Below are 19,468 nucleotides of genomic sequence, written 5' to 3' on the forward strand. Positions count from 1 at the left end.
GATGTTAGAAAGAGCATTAAACCTACAAACTGAGGTGTTTGAGAGGCTTTTGATGGGTATATGGTCGCTCTGGCAAAACAGGAATGGTATGTTATGGGAGAATCACTCAAAACCAGCTGCTGATCTTTTTCTAAGTGCTATGACTTGGCTGGATGAGTTTAGGAAAGCTCATGCATCTTCTGAGGTCAAACGGTCACAGGTCATAGAAAGATGGCAACCTGCACATGGTTCGACAGTTAAGATTAATGTGGATGGTTTTCTGCCATCATTTAATCATGCGGGCCTTGGAGGCATAGTTCGTGACTCAAAGGGCCAATTTATTGCTGCCTTAGCTCACTCTGTGCCGCATGTTTCTTCAGCTAAACATACAGAGCTGCTAGCTATAAGAGAAGGCTTGGATCTTCTTCGACAATTGAATATTGATAAAGCCATAGTTGAGACGGATTGTCTAGCTGCAGTACAAGATATCTCATGCACTGAAGCTTCACTCACAGACTTAGGTAGCATTATAGATGATATTCTGATGATATTACATAGCATGCCAGATGTGCAAATCAAGTATGCTCCTCGAAGCTGTAACAAGGTGGCTCATCGTCTTGCTAGCATTGGATTTGAGTCACCTCAAAATGAGACTTGGCTCTCCCATACTCCTAGTTGTATTGCTGATGTACTACTCCATGAGAGTAACCATTTGAACCATTAATAAAATGCTTACAGTTTCTTTCAAAAAAAAAAAAAAGCATTTGAAATACTCAATCGACCAAAACAATGATGAAAATAAAAGAATAAAAAATTTATTTTTTTGTCAAAAAAGAAAAGGAAAAAAAAACTGAAAAGATAGAAAATAGAAAAAAAAAAAAAAAAAGACCAATGCGGGGGGCGGGGGCGAGGGTGGGGAACCCATTACCCTCGGGGGCGGGGCGGGGAATCCCCCATCTGATAATATCCCCAGACGGGGAACAGGGGCGCGGGGGAATTTGGGCGCGGGGGCGGGGGAATTCCCCGTTTGCTCATTCCTAATCTGAGCCCAAGTCCGGCGCTGAGTTTATACGCAGTGACGGTCAAGAAAAGATTCATTTTGTCTGAATACATTTAGAAAAGTGTCGGATGAATTTGGACGCATGTGGAAGTTTCAATGGTACCTGTCACCCAAGTATTTCCTGTGTCTTCTTTTGTGGTTGATTCCTTTAACTAGGCTGACCCATGCGTTAGCGAACTAGTTTCTGACTACATTTTTATATCGAATCTATTTTGTTAATTGATCCACTAATGTACCGTAAAACTTCTCTAATTTGTTAATTTGTTTATTGATCCACTAATGTACCGTAAAACTTCTCCAATTCTAAATCCCTTTATAGTGAAGCAAACAGTTGTCATTTTTATTGTCAATCTAATGCCCTTCTTAGCTCCGTAAGAGCTTCAACGTGACAATACCAGATGCTTACAATTTCAGTCCCGGGCACAAAGCGAATTGCCACCGACCACCAATTTCCAATTGAAACTCTACAGCAACCACAATAATTTTGCTCTTTATGGCATTGTCAATGGAAACACTACAGATTCTCAAGGCACTTATCAGTATACATATAACACAAGATTTATTGATTGGAAAGTTGTAATACAATAGGAATAATTGTGATTTCTTTGTGTACCCTCTAGGATATATTTGGTGATTAACTGATTACATTTCCATCACTGTAACAATGGAATCATATTATTTTTATGGTTGGACCTTTTATAGCATATACATAATGTACATGATGGATCTAGATATTACAGAAACGAAATATCCATATTCTTTGGTATAACCAAGTGTAGCTGCTCCTTTGGTGACTGACAGCATATTCCATGATTGTACATTTGAATGAATGAATGAATAAGTACCGTGAAAGAGATATCCAAACCATTAGTACATGTCCTTCTGCTGATACTGCAACAGCTTAAGCTTAGGTGTATTCTAGTATGGCACCAGTGTGATTGAACCCACATGATATCTGTAAAGCTTTCAAATTCTCCCCAAACTTGACCCTCATAGGTTTTATGTAGTCAACATCAGTTCCCTGACCCTATAAATGAGAAAAATCCATAACAGCTTTAATTCAAACTCAATGACCTGAAAGAAATATCTGATAAGCTTACAAGTCAAAACTAGCCTAAGAAACATCTGATTCCAGAAGGAATCAAATGCGCAAAGCATACAAAATCTGATGTAAAACATGCATTAAATGAACTCAAAAGAGGTCCAAAACTATTTTCAAAAGAGAATAAATAGGTCCTCATAAAGCTGTTCTCATAGTGGTCAATTTTTCAACAAAAGAATAGACTGTTTTTACTTGTCCTTGTTCTATGTTCATCATCAAGACATCCTAGGTTCTCACTATTTGTCAATACACCACAAAATGTACATTCATAGCATTTCAGACTATTGTTTCAGGCTTTCATCCAAAGTTTAGTATGTACATAATAACTATGAGAACAGCTATGATAAGGCATAATGATAAGGCAGTTTATAGAAGAGCTGAAAACAAACCAGTTGTCCTCCAGAAGAATGCCCTTCTTCAGAAAATGTTCCATGTGAACCTCCCCAACCCCATGTGAAGATATTGCCTTCTGTTATCAAACACAAGTTAACATAATTTAACTCCAGCTGGTGGGAAAGAGAACTACTACTGCATCAAATCGTGACAACAGTGCGTCACAATATAAATATCAAGCAAATTTAATGAAATTCAGGAGTACTAAGAAGCGGACGCCAATAGATTGTGAATTGATTTAAGTATTCGGAAAAACCAAGAATAAAAATGGAGCCAACTTCAGTAGATTGGTGTATGATTGCCTTCTATGAATCAAAGGTTTTGATACGATTGTCTTGGAAAATAAAGGTTTTGGAAAACAATGGACAGGCTGTGACCAAACACAAAAGTAGACGAGCTGAATTTGGGGCTGCTTAAGCCCTTTAAATTTTTCTATCATGGCAATAAGTGGACAAGGGGAAAACTGTGGTCTTCAAGGGGTCTAAGACAAGGTGACCTTTCTCTTGCCTTCTCCATTAGTCCCACACAATGCAGGGTAGACACTAGCGATAGAACTCAAAGACTATGACCACCTATGTGATTGTCATCCCAAAGGAGTTCATCTGTCAAGTATGAGTGGTCTCATTTACTTATTCATTGTCCAGACTTTTTCAGTTTGCGGCTGAACTTCTGAAAGGAGGGAAATGTAAGTTAAGTTAAGTCGACCTTTTTTTTTTTTTTTTTTTCCCGAAAGGGTTGACTATATTTTCTTTGAAAAGTAGAAGTTTTTCGGGGAAAGGCGAAAGATAAAGTTCTGGACTTCTAATGACCTATGTGTGCTGATTGTTAACTTTTGGGGTTTTTGGTTGAAGGGGAAAGTAAACAATTCATTTTTAGAATTAAAGGAGAGCAAGAAATTGGAGACGTGGCCAACGTTTATTCGACTGTTCGGTTACATTCTCTTTCTATTAAAATTAATAGGCGTGCGCTGAACCTTGATCACCTGTATAGTTGATACATGTACTTTGGAGGAATCTCTGTCCACCATGTATGTACTTGTTGATTATCAACAGAATTTGTTTCTTAAGAAAATGTCAAATATTAAAGTCAATGCTTCTACATCATGCAATTTGATATCAGATATAGAAATGGTGCTTACCAGAAATTGCTGCTGTATGCTTCCAACCACAAGATACCTGTATATGCACATTTGTTGAGGCTATCAGATATAAATGATAGGGAGAATTCCACAAATGGTCACTCAACTATGACTCATTCGACACTTTGGTCACTGAAGTTTCAAATATATTACTTTGGTCACTCAACTATTACACTGTCAATCACTTAAGTCACCCAAAGAGTATTTTTTATAATTTTTTTTAATGAAAAAAATTAACAAAGTGACTTAAGTGATTGACAGTGTAATAGTTGAGTGACCAAAGTGATATATTTGAAACTTCAGTAACCAAAGTGTCGAATGAGTCATAGTTGAGTGACTATTTGTGAAATTTTCCCTAAATGATATAGTATGTAAGCATATGTATATGAAAAGTTGGATATTTGTAATTGTGATAAACTTCTCTTCATTCATATAAATAATGTCTCAAGCTCCAAACTCAAAAAAATTAAAATTAAAATAAAAAAATCAGAAAATAAAACAGGCTCTATGTTGTTCCTATATGAGGAAAATAAATTTTTTGCAAGAAGCCCGAAAGACCAACAGTCTGAATCAAGTTTAGTATGAACCTTGATAACTGCAGATTTCAAGAATGGACCTTGAACTCTTTCCGGCAGATGAAGTACATCAGTAGTACTGTAGAAAAAATTAAAGGAATAAACAAATAAATCACACAATGATGGTATCAACATTATGCATTCAAAACCATAACTGGCAAACTAAGAGTCTAAAATTGACCTTTAAAGCAGTAACTAAATAAACAGTTGTCAAGTGGACATACCCAATACCAAGGCAACCATTTTCATTTGAACCCCAACTGTAGAGTTCTCCACCACCTATCCAGAACAAAAAAAAAATGGTGAAACAGGATATAACAAGGTTAGAGTGCAAATGATTATTGGAGTCAATAAAGGAAGCAATGATATAGATAGAACAAATATAAATGCACAGCAAGGCACACTCTTTATGATCCATCACAGGAAGCACATGACAAAATCATTCTGTATTTTTACCAACCGTACATTTTTATAAATTAGGGTCAACTTCCATTAGATAGGCAGATAAACAGTTCATACAAAACCAATCTGAACATTGTTCTAGGAAAATTTTCAACAGGATAATAAGAACTGGCTTAGCTAATGATTAGCAGTGGAAAAAATTATTAATTGGACGATAAACCGGCTACGATATAAATGTCAAAAGGAAAGCTACGAGATGTCGGTCGAGTCTTGACTTCGTTCAGTTGCCCTGATCCTAGAAGCTTTAGCTAGTAGGAAAATCGTCCTCACAATACTTAACAGATAAAAGTTTACAATCACAATCAGAACTGTGCATATACGATCAAATAAACTACATCAACAGAATTACCAGAGTTCAAAAATAAGACTAGAAAGACAGCCAAACCTCTAATACCATATTAAGTTAGTGTTGTTCCCAAGTGCTTAAGTTAAGAGGAGAGTCATGAGAAAACCCAATAATACTCGTCAAGTTGAATACACATAGCACTGTCAATCTTGTAAATCCTCTTCTTAATTGAAGCCAAATAAACTATACTAAAAAGAAGAAATAAAAACAAAACTCTAGCATGGCTACACTTCATGACATTTAACTTAAATTTTAAGAGTTTCAATAATGGAGCACACCCTCGTACAGTAACCCTTCATCTTAACGCAATGAATGATCAGTTTCTAAGGATTCCTCATGCACACTGATGTGACTTCCATCACTCCTTTGAGAAACAAGAAAATGAATTGATTGACAGAGAAAATACTTGAATTCCAACTAATTACAAATCAATCTGATTGCTTATATTATTATGTCTCGCAGCACATCATGATGCTGATTGACTTCATTCAAAGATGATAGAATGATAAATTACTTGTTATGACGCATGTGTGATAGCCACCGCATGAAACTTCTTCTGAGCAGGGAAGTCTGCTGATCATGGACGGTGCAGTTCCATTCTTCCCCTTTAAACTCCCCTATTTTTCATTCAGAAAAATTATCACTAAATTTGGTATAGAAATAATAAAGAACTATTAAGGAGGCCAACATCCTAATCTCTAATAAGAAGCAGAGCCACTGACTGGGTAAACTACCCCCTAATAAGTTTTTAAAAGATATAAGAGCTTAATGGGCATCATGGGAAATTAAATGAGTTTATTTCTATTAGATACCATTGTAAATAAAAGGTTGATATGAAATTAAACAGAATTTGATTACTTACATAACAGTAGCATCGGGGTTTCTTTCATCATTAGGAAAAGTATTGTGAGTCACTTATTGCAGTAATCTTTTCTAGTAATTATGGTGTTTGGTGACCAATATTGAAATGCCAAGTAACATCTTTTCTACATATAAAAAGAAATTCTAAACTGGAAAGAATATTCCATTATCAAAAGTACCTTATTTTTTGACAAATAAGGCTCCCCTTCCCCCTTTCTTTTCCAATCTAGCACTCCCCTTTACATTCATATTATACCATCTCTTCTATCTTACTGATTTCGGGTATTCTAGTCTCTACAATTAGAGCTTTTTTTCCTTTTCCTTTTATTGTTTACTACTCTTCAATTTTACGCTCACAGTTCACCCACTAAAACAAGCTACTCTCTGCAACGTACCATTCTATCTACTGCTCTTTCACCAAATACGAATACAGATCCATTTTCTGCAAAATATGGAAAAGAAAATAATATGAAAAAGATCTTTTAGGTTCAGCAGCGAAGCATCCAGAGAATATGATCATAACAAAGTCTAGAAGAGTACCGTCAACGCATGCTGAATGCAGCAATCCAGCAGCAACTTTTTTGACCTGTGCAGCATTCAGGTGAAAAAAATTATATTAGTGAAATATACTAAAAAGGTATCCGGAATATGAATCAGAAACTTAGAAATTCATCTAGTGTTCATACTTTGGTCCCCTCAAGTTTCTTGATAAGCCTTGGTGTATATTCACTGAAAAAAGGAAAAAAAAAATTATAATAAAGTGCAAGATAATTGTTACTTCAGGAAAGGGAGATGACCATGCTGGAGCTATTACCATGATAAGATAAGCATGCATTCAAATTTATGCTTTCCTTATTCTGTTCTTTAAAAAGAAAAAATGATTGGTCACAATGATTAATACGATAAAAGTGAACAAGAGATCCACAACAGAGAAACACACAACACCAAAAAACCAGAAGGCTACAACAAAAGCAATTTGCTAGCTCCAGAGAAAACACCCTAATGACCATATACTTAGACTACAGACGCCCCTCCAGTCAAGGAGAATATGAGAGAGGCTGTAGTTTCTAAAATCTATCAAAACAGAAGTGTTAAAGATACTCAATCTTCCTCAATCACTAGCCATTGATATGGGCTATAATGCTGTGCATTAATCTAGGATTAGTTTTGAACTTCTGATATTGTTATAAATATAGATAGTTGTAGTCTATATTGCTGTGCATTGATCTAGGATTAGTTTTGATATTGTCATAAATTTAGTTATTACAGCATTGCAAAACTGTTGCTGCTTCTCCTATATATTGTAAACATTGTAAATGTGCAAATCAAGGAAATACAATTTCAACAAGAAGCCCATACAGCAGATAAAAACTTTACTTTATCCCAAAGCTCCTCCAACAGTACACCTCTATTATCTTCAAAAATCCTTCTGTTTCTTTCATCCCAAGTGACCATGTGACAGCTAACAGCCTAACACTATGCAACGCCAGAGAACTTTAGCCTTCTTTCTTTGCCAAAACCGAGATGGCGTACCCGTAATAGAGCAAGACTCCCTGCTGGGATCTCCCCAATCAAACTTGCTTCCATATAACTTCTCCCACAAATGGCCAAAAAAAAAAAACAAGGCTTGATCTACACTCTCCCTGCATCTTGCACATGACATACCCAAAACAGAAACTTGGCTTTCTTCATTGAAGTATATCACAGGTGTTAACCACCAACCCAGCCTAAGATCCTAGTTGAGAAAATGCATATTATTCATTTATACATAATTGTGGCAATTCTTTCTCTCCCTAATATAACTTCCCCCCAACATTCCACATGCATTGCATGTGTCTGATCTTCTCGTATTAATAAAATAAAACTGCTTAATTGAATTATGCCTACTTGTAATCATATAATGCTTCTGATATCTTTATTCTCAGTCATTTAGTGTGCTGTCCAAATCCCAATTACAATAAGGATTGTTTATCTACTAATATTACAAAAAACAAAAAAACAAAAACAAAAAAAAAGACTACAGTGCTTCTATTTGCACAAATGAAGCTACTTAACACATCTTACCACATTTATTTCTATTCTTTAGTCTTTCCAATTTTAAATTTTATTTTAAAAATAGTATTCATCCTCCCTTCCCCATAGCTTTTTAGCCAGAGCTATAACTGGCATGGCTAGATACCATGGTGTCTGAGGCATCTCATTGGCCAAAGCAAGATGAAGAGGGCATGCAAGGAAAGAGAATGTAGGCATGTTTCAATCTCTACAAGCTAATGATAATAAATTAGGGCAAACAGGCATTACAGATTCTAAAGGGTATACTGAGCAAATTTTCATAGCAAATGAAAACTCATGTTATTGCACCAGATTTGTCCATCATTGTTCTTTCTGGTCATTAGTTAATAACATAGATCACAAAACAAAACGGTGAGTTTTCATGTTGGGTTTGGTAGTTACAGAAACTGAGATCTACTTCCAATTATCATTACCCGTATGGTATATAGTCTATACATATGTATGGATGAGATCTAATGAGGATCTAAGTTAAGGACTTAACTTGAGAATCGCGTATGGGGCCACTCCTTATGTGGTCCCATGATATGAACCATCCAATTTTTAAGATCTGATTCAAGGATCATCCCTGCAAATCAATAAACAAAGTCATCCAACTATGATCAAATAGAGGACAAAACATAATGTTCTTCTGCTAAAAAAAGGAACAATCAAATGCCTAAGCAATATTTAATTTGGACTTTTTCTTTTATTATTTTATACAACTGTGATCCTTGAAGACGGATCTAAAATTTGGATGTTTCGATCATGGGCCAATTCACAAGTAGGCCTCAACTATGTGGTCCCCAAGATATGTCCTCAACTTAGATCCTTATTAGAACTCCTCCGTCCCTGCCTATATCTGTGCATGTGTATTTGTATATGTTTAAATACATATACATATACTGAACACTCCCCAACCAACAGAATGGTTGTTCAAACGGCTCAATTTGTTATAGAGAAGATATGTTCCAGAACAGTCTTGCTTTCATGACTTCTACCTAGTCTTTTATTTCTGAAAGCTAGGAAACTGAAGTTCCATGCAAAGATATCCACAGAACAAAAACATACAAACATTTAAATGTTCACACTAAGGAAGTTTGACTAACATGCCTCACTCAAATTAGCCTTTCCTTTAGATCTATGTGGCTCTAAGACTCCAAGGTCCAAGCATTCTCCAACAATGCAAATTAGAGTAGGTGGCATTCTAATAATATCTAAGTTGAGAACTTAGCATGAGGACTTGTACCTCAGCACTTAGATTAGATCTGAACAATTAAGATCACAAATGGGTAGGACTGGACGAGTTGCATCTTCTTTTTTTTTTTTTTTTTTTTTTTTTTGGAGTAGAAACGAGGCATCAGATGCACCTTATCCATCTATATGTGATCTAACAGTTCAGATGCAAGTCCTCAAGTTTAATCCTTAGCTCAGGTCTTCTTTAAAAGCCTTCGTAAATAACAATATGAACAGTGAAAAGTTTTCAAAATGACTGAACCCCACTGTATTACAAATTATACGCAGCAATATCAGTGTTGTCCTATGTCACAGGGATCTAACTTCAGCATATCTATGTATAAGCATTATTAGTATCACAGGTACAAACAATAAAGATGTAACAGTTTACAAGATAAAAGTAGCACATTATCATCCTCAGGCAGAGCACCATTGAGTAGGTACCACATACTCAGTCAAGCTAAGGCAAGCAATTAAATCTTTGTGAAAAGGCAAGCATTCAATATTTGTGCCAAATTGACGTTGATTAGGAAATTCTATGAGTTGTGGACCCTGGAACAACTCTCGAATGAATAGAATTAGAAAATCTTATGAGTAAATCAGTCCAAAAATTGATAATTGAGATCTCAGAATGCTTTCCAGTGAATTTATACCAAAGTTCTATAATGCTAATCTTTCCTGACAGCATCATTCAGTGTCAGATTGCAGGAAGTGGGAACTTCTTCACAAACATAGTAAAAGGAAGATAGATAGATGGTGTATATTCATACAGTGAAATATTGGAATAAGAGGAAAAGAAAACCCACCCGGTACTTTTGAAAATTCCTAAAATGCCTGATTCAGGGCCATGACCAAGTCTACCAGAACCTCCTCCCCAACTTAAGGACTCACCTCCATCTGGTGAGAATGTATAAATTAAGGCTCAGAACTATTGTAAATGACTAAAACATCAAGCAAGTGTAGGCCACAAGTAAGAAAAAAATTTGACATTTTAAAATTTCTCATATACCAGTAACAGCCACTGAGTGCTCTGATCCCAAAGCTACCATCCTAATGGTGATTCCAGCCAAGCATTCAACTTTTGCTGGTGCAGGAACTGTTTTTGCTCCTCCTGTGTATGAGGAGAATATAAAATTAACAGGAACCAAGTTCGAATCTGCCATTCAATGGCTAATAAACTACTATTGAGAAAGAAGTGTTTAAATAGAATACAGAATTCAATGGCTAATAATCAATACAAAGCAGCGTTCTTACTCTTTCCAAGGCCAAGCTGCCCATATGAGTTCTTCCCCCACATGTATAACTCTCCATCTTCTGCAAGTAAAACTGATGAGTCAATGCAGCTGATAGAAATGCATTTGCACTAGATGGAAGAAGGAGAAGAAAAATAAATAAATAAATAAATAAATATCTAGAAAACATTTCTCCAAAGCGCTATAAACCCAGCTAAAGTCACACATCAAAGGAAAACCCCTCTATAAGAACTATTTGCCTACACCGAAATTCGTAAGTTCAGTCTCAAAGCCAGTTCAATATTTCAGAAATGCATGCCTATGTGTACTATGACTTTCACCATACACAGACATAACTTTAATTAAAACAAAAAATTTATATTAGTTATTAACAAAGCACCAAACATGAATTCGACATGTGATAATACAGAGGAAAATGAGAGAACAGAACCAAAAATAATCTCGCAACAAAAATTCCTAACCAACACAGTACATACCGAAGTTAAAAAGCAACTGATTTTCACGCTATCGAAAAACTAAATCTCCCAAAAACCTCAGATAATATTTACGGCCCAAAATTTGGATTTCAGACATCACCGACCGATTTTGCACTTGAAATTTTGGAATCAGTAATACCTGTAACAGCACAAGAATGATAATATCCAGCGGAAATTTGCACAACTGGCTTGTTGATTCCCGATACCTCCACCGGCTCCTAGAAATGAGTAACAAACAAAATCAACATAATTCGAAGAGGATTGACTAGTAAGCAAAAGGATGATGAAGAATTGATGACACATACAGTAGCATAAGGCACATCAGTGGAGGCCCCAAGCTGTCCGAAATCATTTAGGCCGGTGGCGAAAACCCGGCCAGCTTGGGTCAAGAACAGAGTGTGAGCTCCGCCGCAAGCAACGGCTTCTAGGCTTTGGTCCTGAAATGCAGAGCAGAGCAGAGGGGTAGGGCTCCACTGAGAGTCCAAGCTCCCTAATCCGAGCCTCCCGTAGTCTCCATTGCCCCAAACCGCCGCGACCCTCTTCCCTGGCCCACTCCCAGTACTGCTCAGCCACCGTGTCCCTAATCGGAACAACCCTAATTTCGAATTCAAGTTCGCCATCATCGTCATCCCAAAATTGGGGACGGGATGATGCCACGTCGTCTTTTGTTCCTGATGGAAGCGGGTTTTCTTTGTTCGGGACTTCGGGGTTTATCAAACAACCGACCTTCATATGTCTCTCGCCAAGACTGAAGGGGACTGTAATAATGCTCTGTAGGAAATGCTCAGAATTCTCTGGAAGCAGAACTATCCACACTCTCATAACTCATACGTAACAAGTACAACTGCTTATCCCAAAAATTCCATGTATTGTGTCCAAATGCACCAATCTTTTCGTATCTTACTATTTGCTTAGGAAAAGACTTAAAATGGGTAGTATCCTATGCTGTCCTGAGTTTTAGATCTTTCGTCTACCTTAGAAACTTTGTTTAAAAACAAAAATGAAAACAAGACTAGCCTTCAACATGCCTAAGTTTTTCACCTAACGGCTCCATGCTTAGCGGTTACTTTAACAAGCGGAATCACTGCTGCTTGTCTTAATCTTAGGCTTAAAACTGGTTTTTTCTGGTAGGCAAAACTTTTAAAACTTCAGACTGCATATAGGAAACGGATAGTGATAGCTACGGATAGAATGCAAAACTATGAAACAGATAGCAATAGCTAAAGATATTTAATTTTGCTACTTTTGACAAAATGGGTGGGTAATTCTTATTTTATTTATTTAATAGAAATACAAGCTAGATATCCAGAGCCTCATTCTCAGATAAATAGCAAAAGGTTGTTTAGCTATCCATAAGAATAAGAACAGATACTTACTTGTAATGAAATCACACTACTTCACACTTAGACAGGAATGGAAGCACACTGCTATACTATTTGAGAGAAGACTCTTCTGCTCAATTTTCTAATTTAGAACTGATATGGAAATTCTTCTCCTCTTCTTAAGGGAAGCTAAAGCTCCTTATATAGGGAGCGGAACTCAAACTAGAATTCAAAACATAAAAATCTACAGAACAACTCCGTGATCTTCTGCTTTTCTGAGTGCTCCTGATGATGGAGGTCGGACAGGGAAAAGCAAAAGTATTTAGGTGAAATGTTTTTCACCTTCTTCTTTTCTGAAAAGCAAAAGTATCTTTTGAAAAAGATAACAGTTGCCTTTTGTTTTGGTGCTTTTTCTTCTTTCATCTATAGTTTCACCCGTGATGCTACATGTTCTCGTCTGTTTCTGAATTGTGGCCAAAGACAAAGGAGTTGTTGTCTGCCTGGGCCATTCTAACAGTGGTAGCATTATCTTCGACGTCTGTATCAACATACATCTTGTAGTGGTTGTCAGTTTCAAGTCTTTCCACCCACTATAAGCATGCCAGCGTCGAATCTATCTACTTTCTGGTAAGAGATAAGAATAGGTCACTGCTGACTACGTCAGGATGATCATAAGCAGTGATAATGGTTTTTTCTCCTGCTGCCAGGAAGGTATTGTTGATATCTTCAGAGATGATCTTCTTGATATATTCTAGAGTCATGGCCTTCATCCATGGGATGCTTGAGTTTGGTTGGCCATTGTACCCTACACAGGCGAGTTGCAGACATTTCCTTTGAATAATTCTCACATAGTGATATGGAGAAATATACTTAACCTCACCGTTTGCCTTCTGGATCCATTCTGGAGGAGTGGATCTGAACTTCAGACGAAGCATACAGTCATTCTTTCTAATGTTTTTAACTATGTTGACAATGATAGGAGGCAAACCTTTAAGATCATCATTGGTTTTAGTCCACAGATTATGAACAAAACCATTTTCAACAAGCCAAATCTTGTGTTCTTGAGGATGTTCACTCTGAACATTGACCAAGTATCTTCCAACATATGGTCCTGCAATAATAAAGAGAGTTGGAGGAACTCGGTCTTCTGAATTATGACTTCTTATCAAACTATGGAATTCATGCCAGTCTGATTCATTGAGTGCCATGATCGAGACCCTAGCACTTTCTAGGCTTTCAAGGAAGTGAATTTTTTCTTTTCTTACAGCACTCTGTTGTGTATGAAGTTCTTCAAACTGTGGTCTGCCATTTTCATAAAGTTCCTCAACAAGTGCAAAGAGTGCTGAAAACATCAGACCACTGCTTCTTTCTTGAAAAGCAAAAAAGAGATTATCCAAGATTGCTTTCTGGTGATAAGCTAGTCTCCTGCCAGTTCTGAACATAGGAGTATCAAAGGTTCTTAATTCATAATTAAAAACATTTATAACTCTAGTTGGAGTTGGTTTGCTTTTTGGCAAAGCTACAGCCTTCAACAGTCTTGATGAGCCTTTACCGTCTGCCGTTTGAGACAGCCTAGCCAATCCTTTTTCCTGGGATTGATCAGTTGTGGCTAGTCCTTTAGGACTTAGCAGAAACCTTTTGAGGATTTTTTCTTTGGTTTCCATGGAATCCTCTTCAGGTTCATGTTCTTTCCCAGTTCTTCTGCTTTTGGAATTACGACCTTCGTTGTCATCTCTTTGGCTGAACATTGCCATTTCTCTGGTCAATGCGTCTGAAAGATAATTCTTGTTTCCTGCAATTAATTCAACATTATAATCATATTGGTTAAGAAATAATTGCCAGTTGGCTAATCTTCCTCTATCAGCAGCTTTATCAAGTTTAAAATTTTTGAAATTCTTTACTCTAGCACAATCGGTGCCTACAGTAAAGGATTTTCCAAGAAAAGCTGAAGAATTTAAAATTGTTTTCTTGACAGCCAAAATTTCTTTTTCCCCTGTGGGATAATTCAGTTCTGCAAGTCTGAACTTGCCACTACAAAATTTGCAAATCTTTTCAATGTTAGTTCCAGGCGTTTTTTCCAAGACTACACCGGACCAATAATTATCACTCGCATCTGTCTGGAGGATAATTTCCTCATTCTCTTCTTGTTGTTGAAAAGGAGGGAGGTTTTTGCAGAGATTTTTAATCTGCTTCACAATTTTTTCATCATCTTCTATGAAGTTCCATTTTCTTTTGGAACTTGTCTTAGGAGATAACATTGCTGTTAACCCTGAGATTTTGGGAATGAAATCTCTCCCATAATTTATGACACCAAGGAATCCCTCTAGACTCTTTGCATCAGGAATTCTATCTGGGAATTTTCAGATCTTCTCAAGAATATGAGGTTGGAGTTTTATTACTCCATTCTTGATGTTTATTCCTAGGAAATCAACTTCATCGAGGATAAAGAAGATTTTCTTTTCTCCTAGGATAATTCCATGCTGAACTATCAGCTTTACAAGCTCATAGAGGTGTTTCATGTGTTCTTCTCTGGTTTTGGAGAAGACCAGAATGTCATCTATATAGATTATAGACGACGCAGAACTCCGCAACATGTTTGAAGATGTTGTACATTTTTCTCTAGAAGATTGAGGGAGCTTGCTTTAGACCAAAAGGCATTACTAACCATTCGTAATGGCCTTGTGGCGTTTCGAATGCAGTGAGAGGTACACTCTCAGGATGCATCTTGACCTGATAGAAACCTGACTTTGCATCGAATTTCGAAAAGACTTTAGCTCCTCTGAGCTGGTTGATCAAAACTCTTACTTGAGCAGTTTGATAACCGTCTTTGACAATCTTCTTGTTGACATCTCTGTAGTCAATCACCATTCTAGCTTTTCCTCTTAGATTTTCTGCATGATTTCTCACGTAGAATGCTGGAGCATTATGAGGGCTAGTGGACGGTTGAATTAATCTCTTGTTCAGGAGATCTTCAATATCTTTTCAGAATTCCTTTTGATCTTCTTCTTTGTATTGAGGAATAACTTTGACATGACAGATTACATTCATATCATGTAATCTTAATTCACAGACCACTGGGTCTTTTTCCCAAAACTTCTGAGGATCTACATCGATATTCTGTTCGAGTAGTTTCTTGATTAAGAGTGGGAATTTTCTGAGACTCAATCTTATTCTGAAAGTGCTTGAGGTTATGCTCATGGATGAAACTAGCTTCTTCATCTTCACTAGTTTCTTCTTCTTCTTCTTCTTGAGAAGATTCTTCAAAAAGTGATTCTTGTTGTTGTTTGATTTGGAGTATAGGCTCAAATTTGGGTTTGTAGGGGGTAAGATCACCACTATTCTGTTGCGATCTCTGATACTACGTAGTAAAACCAGGACCTACTACACTTTTTGCTTGTGTAAGCCGGTCTGCCCAGAACACCCGTTCTCCTTTCCTGAAGCCTATAGCCTCTTCATCCTGAATGAATCTTTGTTGGAGAATAAAATCATTTCCCAACAAGAAATCTGATCCTTGGCCCTCAGATTGCCAGACATTCTGGATGATAAATGTTCCTCCACCAATGGTGATATGAACATTTTTTGCTACCTTATTCATGGTGAGATGACTTCCATCAAATGTAACACCAGTAGCAGTTCTTTTCTTATCTTCTTTCCAGAGTTCTTCTGGAATTGCAAATCTTTTTGCAACTGTAAATCCTGATCCATTATCTACAAAGGCATGTAGATGATATTTTTTGTGATCAGGGAATTTTAGCCAAATCTCTATGTAGTTGCTATATCTACTAGTAGAGACTACTTTCGCTTGTTGAAGCTCATTTTCCTGAGCTTGTTCATTTGGAATGAATGGTTTACATTCTTCTGGAACAATTTCTGGTGGTTCAACCAGTTCAAAATTTTCATTTTCATCGATTTTTTCTTCATTGATGATTTCTTCCTTTATTTTTGAGGAAGACGGTTCCATGAGTTCTTGGAACAAAGTTTCTACTTCTTTCTCTTTTTGCTCAGAAAAATATTCTTCATATTCTTGTTCGACTAATTGGCTGACAAGGCCATTCTTGGTTTTTCTTCTTGCTTCAGCTATGAAGCATTCCTTGTGATAAGTCTTTTTTGACTCTCCACAGAACATAGGAAGACCATTCTTTTCGTGACATAGGCAGTAGTCACAAATGAATGTACCAGGGTTCACTTGATAAGAAGACATTAATGATTTTGTCTTACTTTCTTCCCAGTTTTTTTATTCTTAAGACATTCATTTGTCTGGATTCGAAGTACTCTACTTCAGAATCTGTCTCAGACCCAGATGAATTTTCTTCAGACTAGGCAGAATAAACTGACCTGTTGTCATATTCATCATCAGAATAGGCTATTTCGTAGCCTTTCATATTCGCTATTTCCACTATCTGCTCATATTCTTCAAAGAGAGGTTTAGTAGATCTTTTACCCTTTTTCGGGCATTCATTGGCATAGTGCCCTTTAGCTTTACATAACCAACATCTGCAAGCTTTCTTGCTTGGTTGTTTATGTTGATGAGTATTCTTCTTTTTCTTGAAGAATTTCTTTTTAGGATCTGCATCCTGCTGTTTCTTGTAATTGGAACTTTTTGTGAATTTCCAATCCTTTTTCTGATTACTCTTTTCGAATTTTTAGAGTAATATTTTTTCTTCTTATTTCTGTGGAATTTGGATTCATGACATCCCCAATTTGTGGGCATATCAAGTATTCCATAATAGAAATTTTCAACTCCTTTGAGTTGTTTTTTGGCCATCTTAGCTCTAAGATTGGCTTTGCATTGCTCTTTTAGTAATTGCCGGATTCTGTAGGCAATTCCTCCAACTGAAAATCTTTCAATTGGTTTCTCAGCTATGCTTTCTCTCACAGCTGTTCTCCATGGTTCAGGGAGTTTTATGTGCAATACATTAACTAGATCAGTATTTTCTAGATCTCCAATTGTATAGTAATATTCTTGAAATTCATTCAAGTATTCTTCAAAATATCTCATATCACAGATTTTGAGAGCATAGATATTTGATTTGGCCGTTTCTTTAGCCTTCTCACTCAGATTTGAGAGATCTCCACAGAACGGATCATACAGAGGTACTGCAAAATCATAAGGAGATTTTGAATTTTTGATTTCTTCTAGCCAGTCTCTTCCTCTGGCAGTTTCTTTGAAAGACATATAATACTTTTTTGCTACTCCAGTAAGAGTAGTTTCATAGTACACCTGCAAATCTGGTGCTTCAAATTTTCCAAGGGTAAGTGCAGAAGCCATCATCGGGCTATCTACCCATTGGTCAATGGTTTTTCTTTTATCTAGACTCTTGTCTAGATTTAACCAGATTCCATAGTTCGTGATTGGAACTCTGGGCATATTGTCCTCGGGAATAAATCTCTGGGAATTTCTTTCCCCTTTTTTACCCGTGGGGGCTTTCTGAAATAGGAGTTTTGTTTTCCCTTTTTCTCTGCTGATGAAAGTTCTGGAGCTTTCTCCTTCTTCCATTTCAATATCTTAATATGGAAAGACTTTTCTTGTCTTTCTGATTTTGAATTCTTTCATTTCTTCGATTAGTTTTTCTAATCGTTCAGGATTTTCACAAGATTCTGCTTCTTCATAGAGTTCATGGAGCCTTTCTGCTCTGAACATATGTACTGGTCTGTTTAGATCAGCTTCCAATTCTTCTTCAGATATTGGTTCTTCGACAGTGGGTTTTGTACCACTAACACTAGCTTCTCTAGTGCTATAGCTTCTTCTGAGAAGATTTTTATTTATCCTGAGGTTCTCAGGACAGACATCACTTTTTCTGTGATTGTCAAAATTGAGACTGATTTCTCCAGTCTTTCTACTTTCATAAATTTTCGCTTTCGCTCTTTCCGATAGCTTTTTTGGACCGGATAATTTCTATTCAATAGGAAAAGTCACTTCATTCCAATTAACTTTATGAATCTGTTGTGAATGGTTCTTCTGATTGGTGAGGAAACCAGTAGTAAGACCTGGAATATTTGTTATTTTGGTCTTGGGGGCTACTGTAGTGCTCATCAATTTATAGTATATTCTGTATACTATTGCTAGTTCTTGCATATCTTCTTTCATCGATATGCCATCTGTCTTGACTCTCAGTCGTAGACAGTGAGCTGCATCTTTCAAGCTAGTTGTGAAACTTGGGAAACAATTGAAATATGATACTTGATCGCATAAGGATGCTTCAAGTGTTCCCAACAGACTAGCTTGGAAGTCTGTTAATCTGTTGTCTTGTAGAACACATATAGGCCTAAACACATAGAACTGAACAGTCTATGCCTTCTCGTAGGACTGGGCATTTGGCAACGGAAATCCGGTTACCGAACCGACCGAACTGCAAATTCCGGTGCGGTAACCGATCTGCATTCAAAACGATGCCGTTTTGAGGACACACCGAACCGAACTGCTCCACTTCGGGTAGGAATCGGGTCCAGGTGTCGAACCGACCGATTAAAACCGACCGACCCGATTGTTTTTTAATTTATATATATGATTTATTTATTATATTTTTTATATATGCTGTCTTCTTTCTCTTCTTTCAAACTGCAGCTTTCTCTTTTGTCAGATTGCAGCAGTTCCCGCATGCGAACTTGTCAAGAATAGCATGCTCTTTTCAGTCTTTTGTCTAGTTGGAGACTTGCAGCAGCCCCTATGTATTCCCCTATATGCTACCACTTGGGAACTGTCCAAGAATGCACCAGCTTCTATATATTATTATATTGTAAACGAATTGCCCAAGATGCGCATGCAGAAGTATGAATAAACTTTGAATTTCTGCTTTTTCCTATTTTCTTAATTTGGTTCCCAACACTCCAACAGCGCCTCTCATTTTTCACTCTTGTTTTCGCTCATCTCTCCCATAAGGCCATAACGTCTCTGACCTCTCCTCTCTAGTCTCTACCAACGATCTTCCATAAAGACTGTGACCGCCGGTCGCCGCTGCTCTCTTGCCACTTCCTTCTCTCTACATCAGAACCCCTCGCCTGTAAGATGAATCTCTTCTTCTCTTCCCAGTTCTCTCTTCTTCTTCTTTTATTTTTTTCCAGTTATTGTGTTCAAATCAAGTTGAAGACGAACATGTGATGATGATGAGAGTGTAGATTATAGCTGTAGTTCAAAATATGTGTAGATTATCAGACAAGTTTGCTGTGTGTTCTTGTTTTGACATCAAGAAATTTATGTGTGCAGGTTATCAAATTT

General features: G+C 36.9%; 1 protein-coding gene across 6 annotated transcripts; it reads right to left on the minus strand.

Moving 5' to 3' along the window:
* Window positions 1–1,581: 1,581 nt before the first annotated feature.
* LOC112187615 (ultraviolet-B receptor UVR8) lies at window positions 1,582–11,795 on the minus strand. Of its 6 annotated transcripts, none has more exons than XM_024326491.2 (14): window positions 11,236–11,795; window positions 11,070–11,148; window positions 10,456–10,564; window positions 10,211–10,312; window positions 10,008–10,098; window positions 6,603–6,645; window positions 6,457–6,502; window positions 6,312–6,358; window positions 5,570–5,672; window positions 4,472–4,526; window positions 4,260–4,326; window positions 3,673–3,709; window positions 2,531–2,610; window positions 1,582–2,066 (listed from the first exon to the last, which is right to left on the minus strand). In XM_024326491.2, the coding sequence occupies exons 1-14, from the start codon at window positions 11,280–11,282 to the stop codon at window positions 1,947–1,949; spliced, it is 1,026 nt and encodes a 341-aa protein (XP_024182259.1). In that variant the 5' UTR covers window positions 11,283–11,795; the 3' UTR covers window positions 1,582–1,946. The 6 variants fall into 6 exon arrangements, with proteins under 6 accessions (XP_024182259.1, XP_040370453.1, XP_040370452.1 ...); XM_040514519.1 differs by having other exon boundaries at window positions 3,673–3,732; window positions 10,456–10,527; window positions 11,236–11,794; XM_040514518.1 differs by having other exon boundaries at window positions 10,456–10,527; window positions 11,236–11,789.
* Between the last annotated feature and the right edge of the window lie 7,673 nt (window positions 11,796–19,468).

This window comes from Rosa chinensis, chromosome 2 (genome assembly GCF_002994745.2).
Source record: "Rosa chinensis cultivar Old Blush chromosome 2, RchiOBHm-V2, whole genome shotgun sequence".
NCBI classification, from domain to species: Eukaryota; Viridiplantae; Streptophyta; class Magnoliopsida; order Rosales; family Rosaceae; genus Rosa; species Rosa chinensis.

Coding starts and splice junctions, on each gene's coding strand:
- LOC112187615 (XM_040514518.1), bottom strand. CDS start 11,559: ATGACGATGATGGCGAACTTGAATTCGAAATTAGGGTTGTTCCGATTA. Junction 3,710..4,259: donor TGAAATCTGCAGTTATCAAG/GTTCATACTAAA, acceptor GTGCATATACAG/GTATCTTGTGGTTGGAAGCA. Junction 2,067..2,530: donor ATTCTTCTGGAGGACAACTG/GTTTGTTTTCAG, acceptor TCTCATTTATAG/GGTCAGGGAACTGATGTTGA.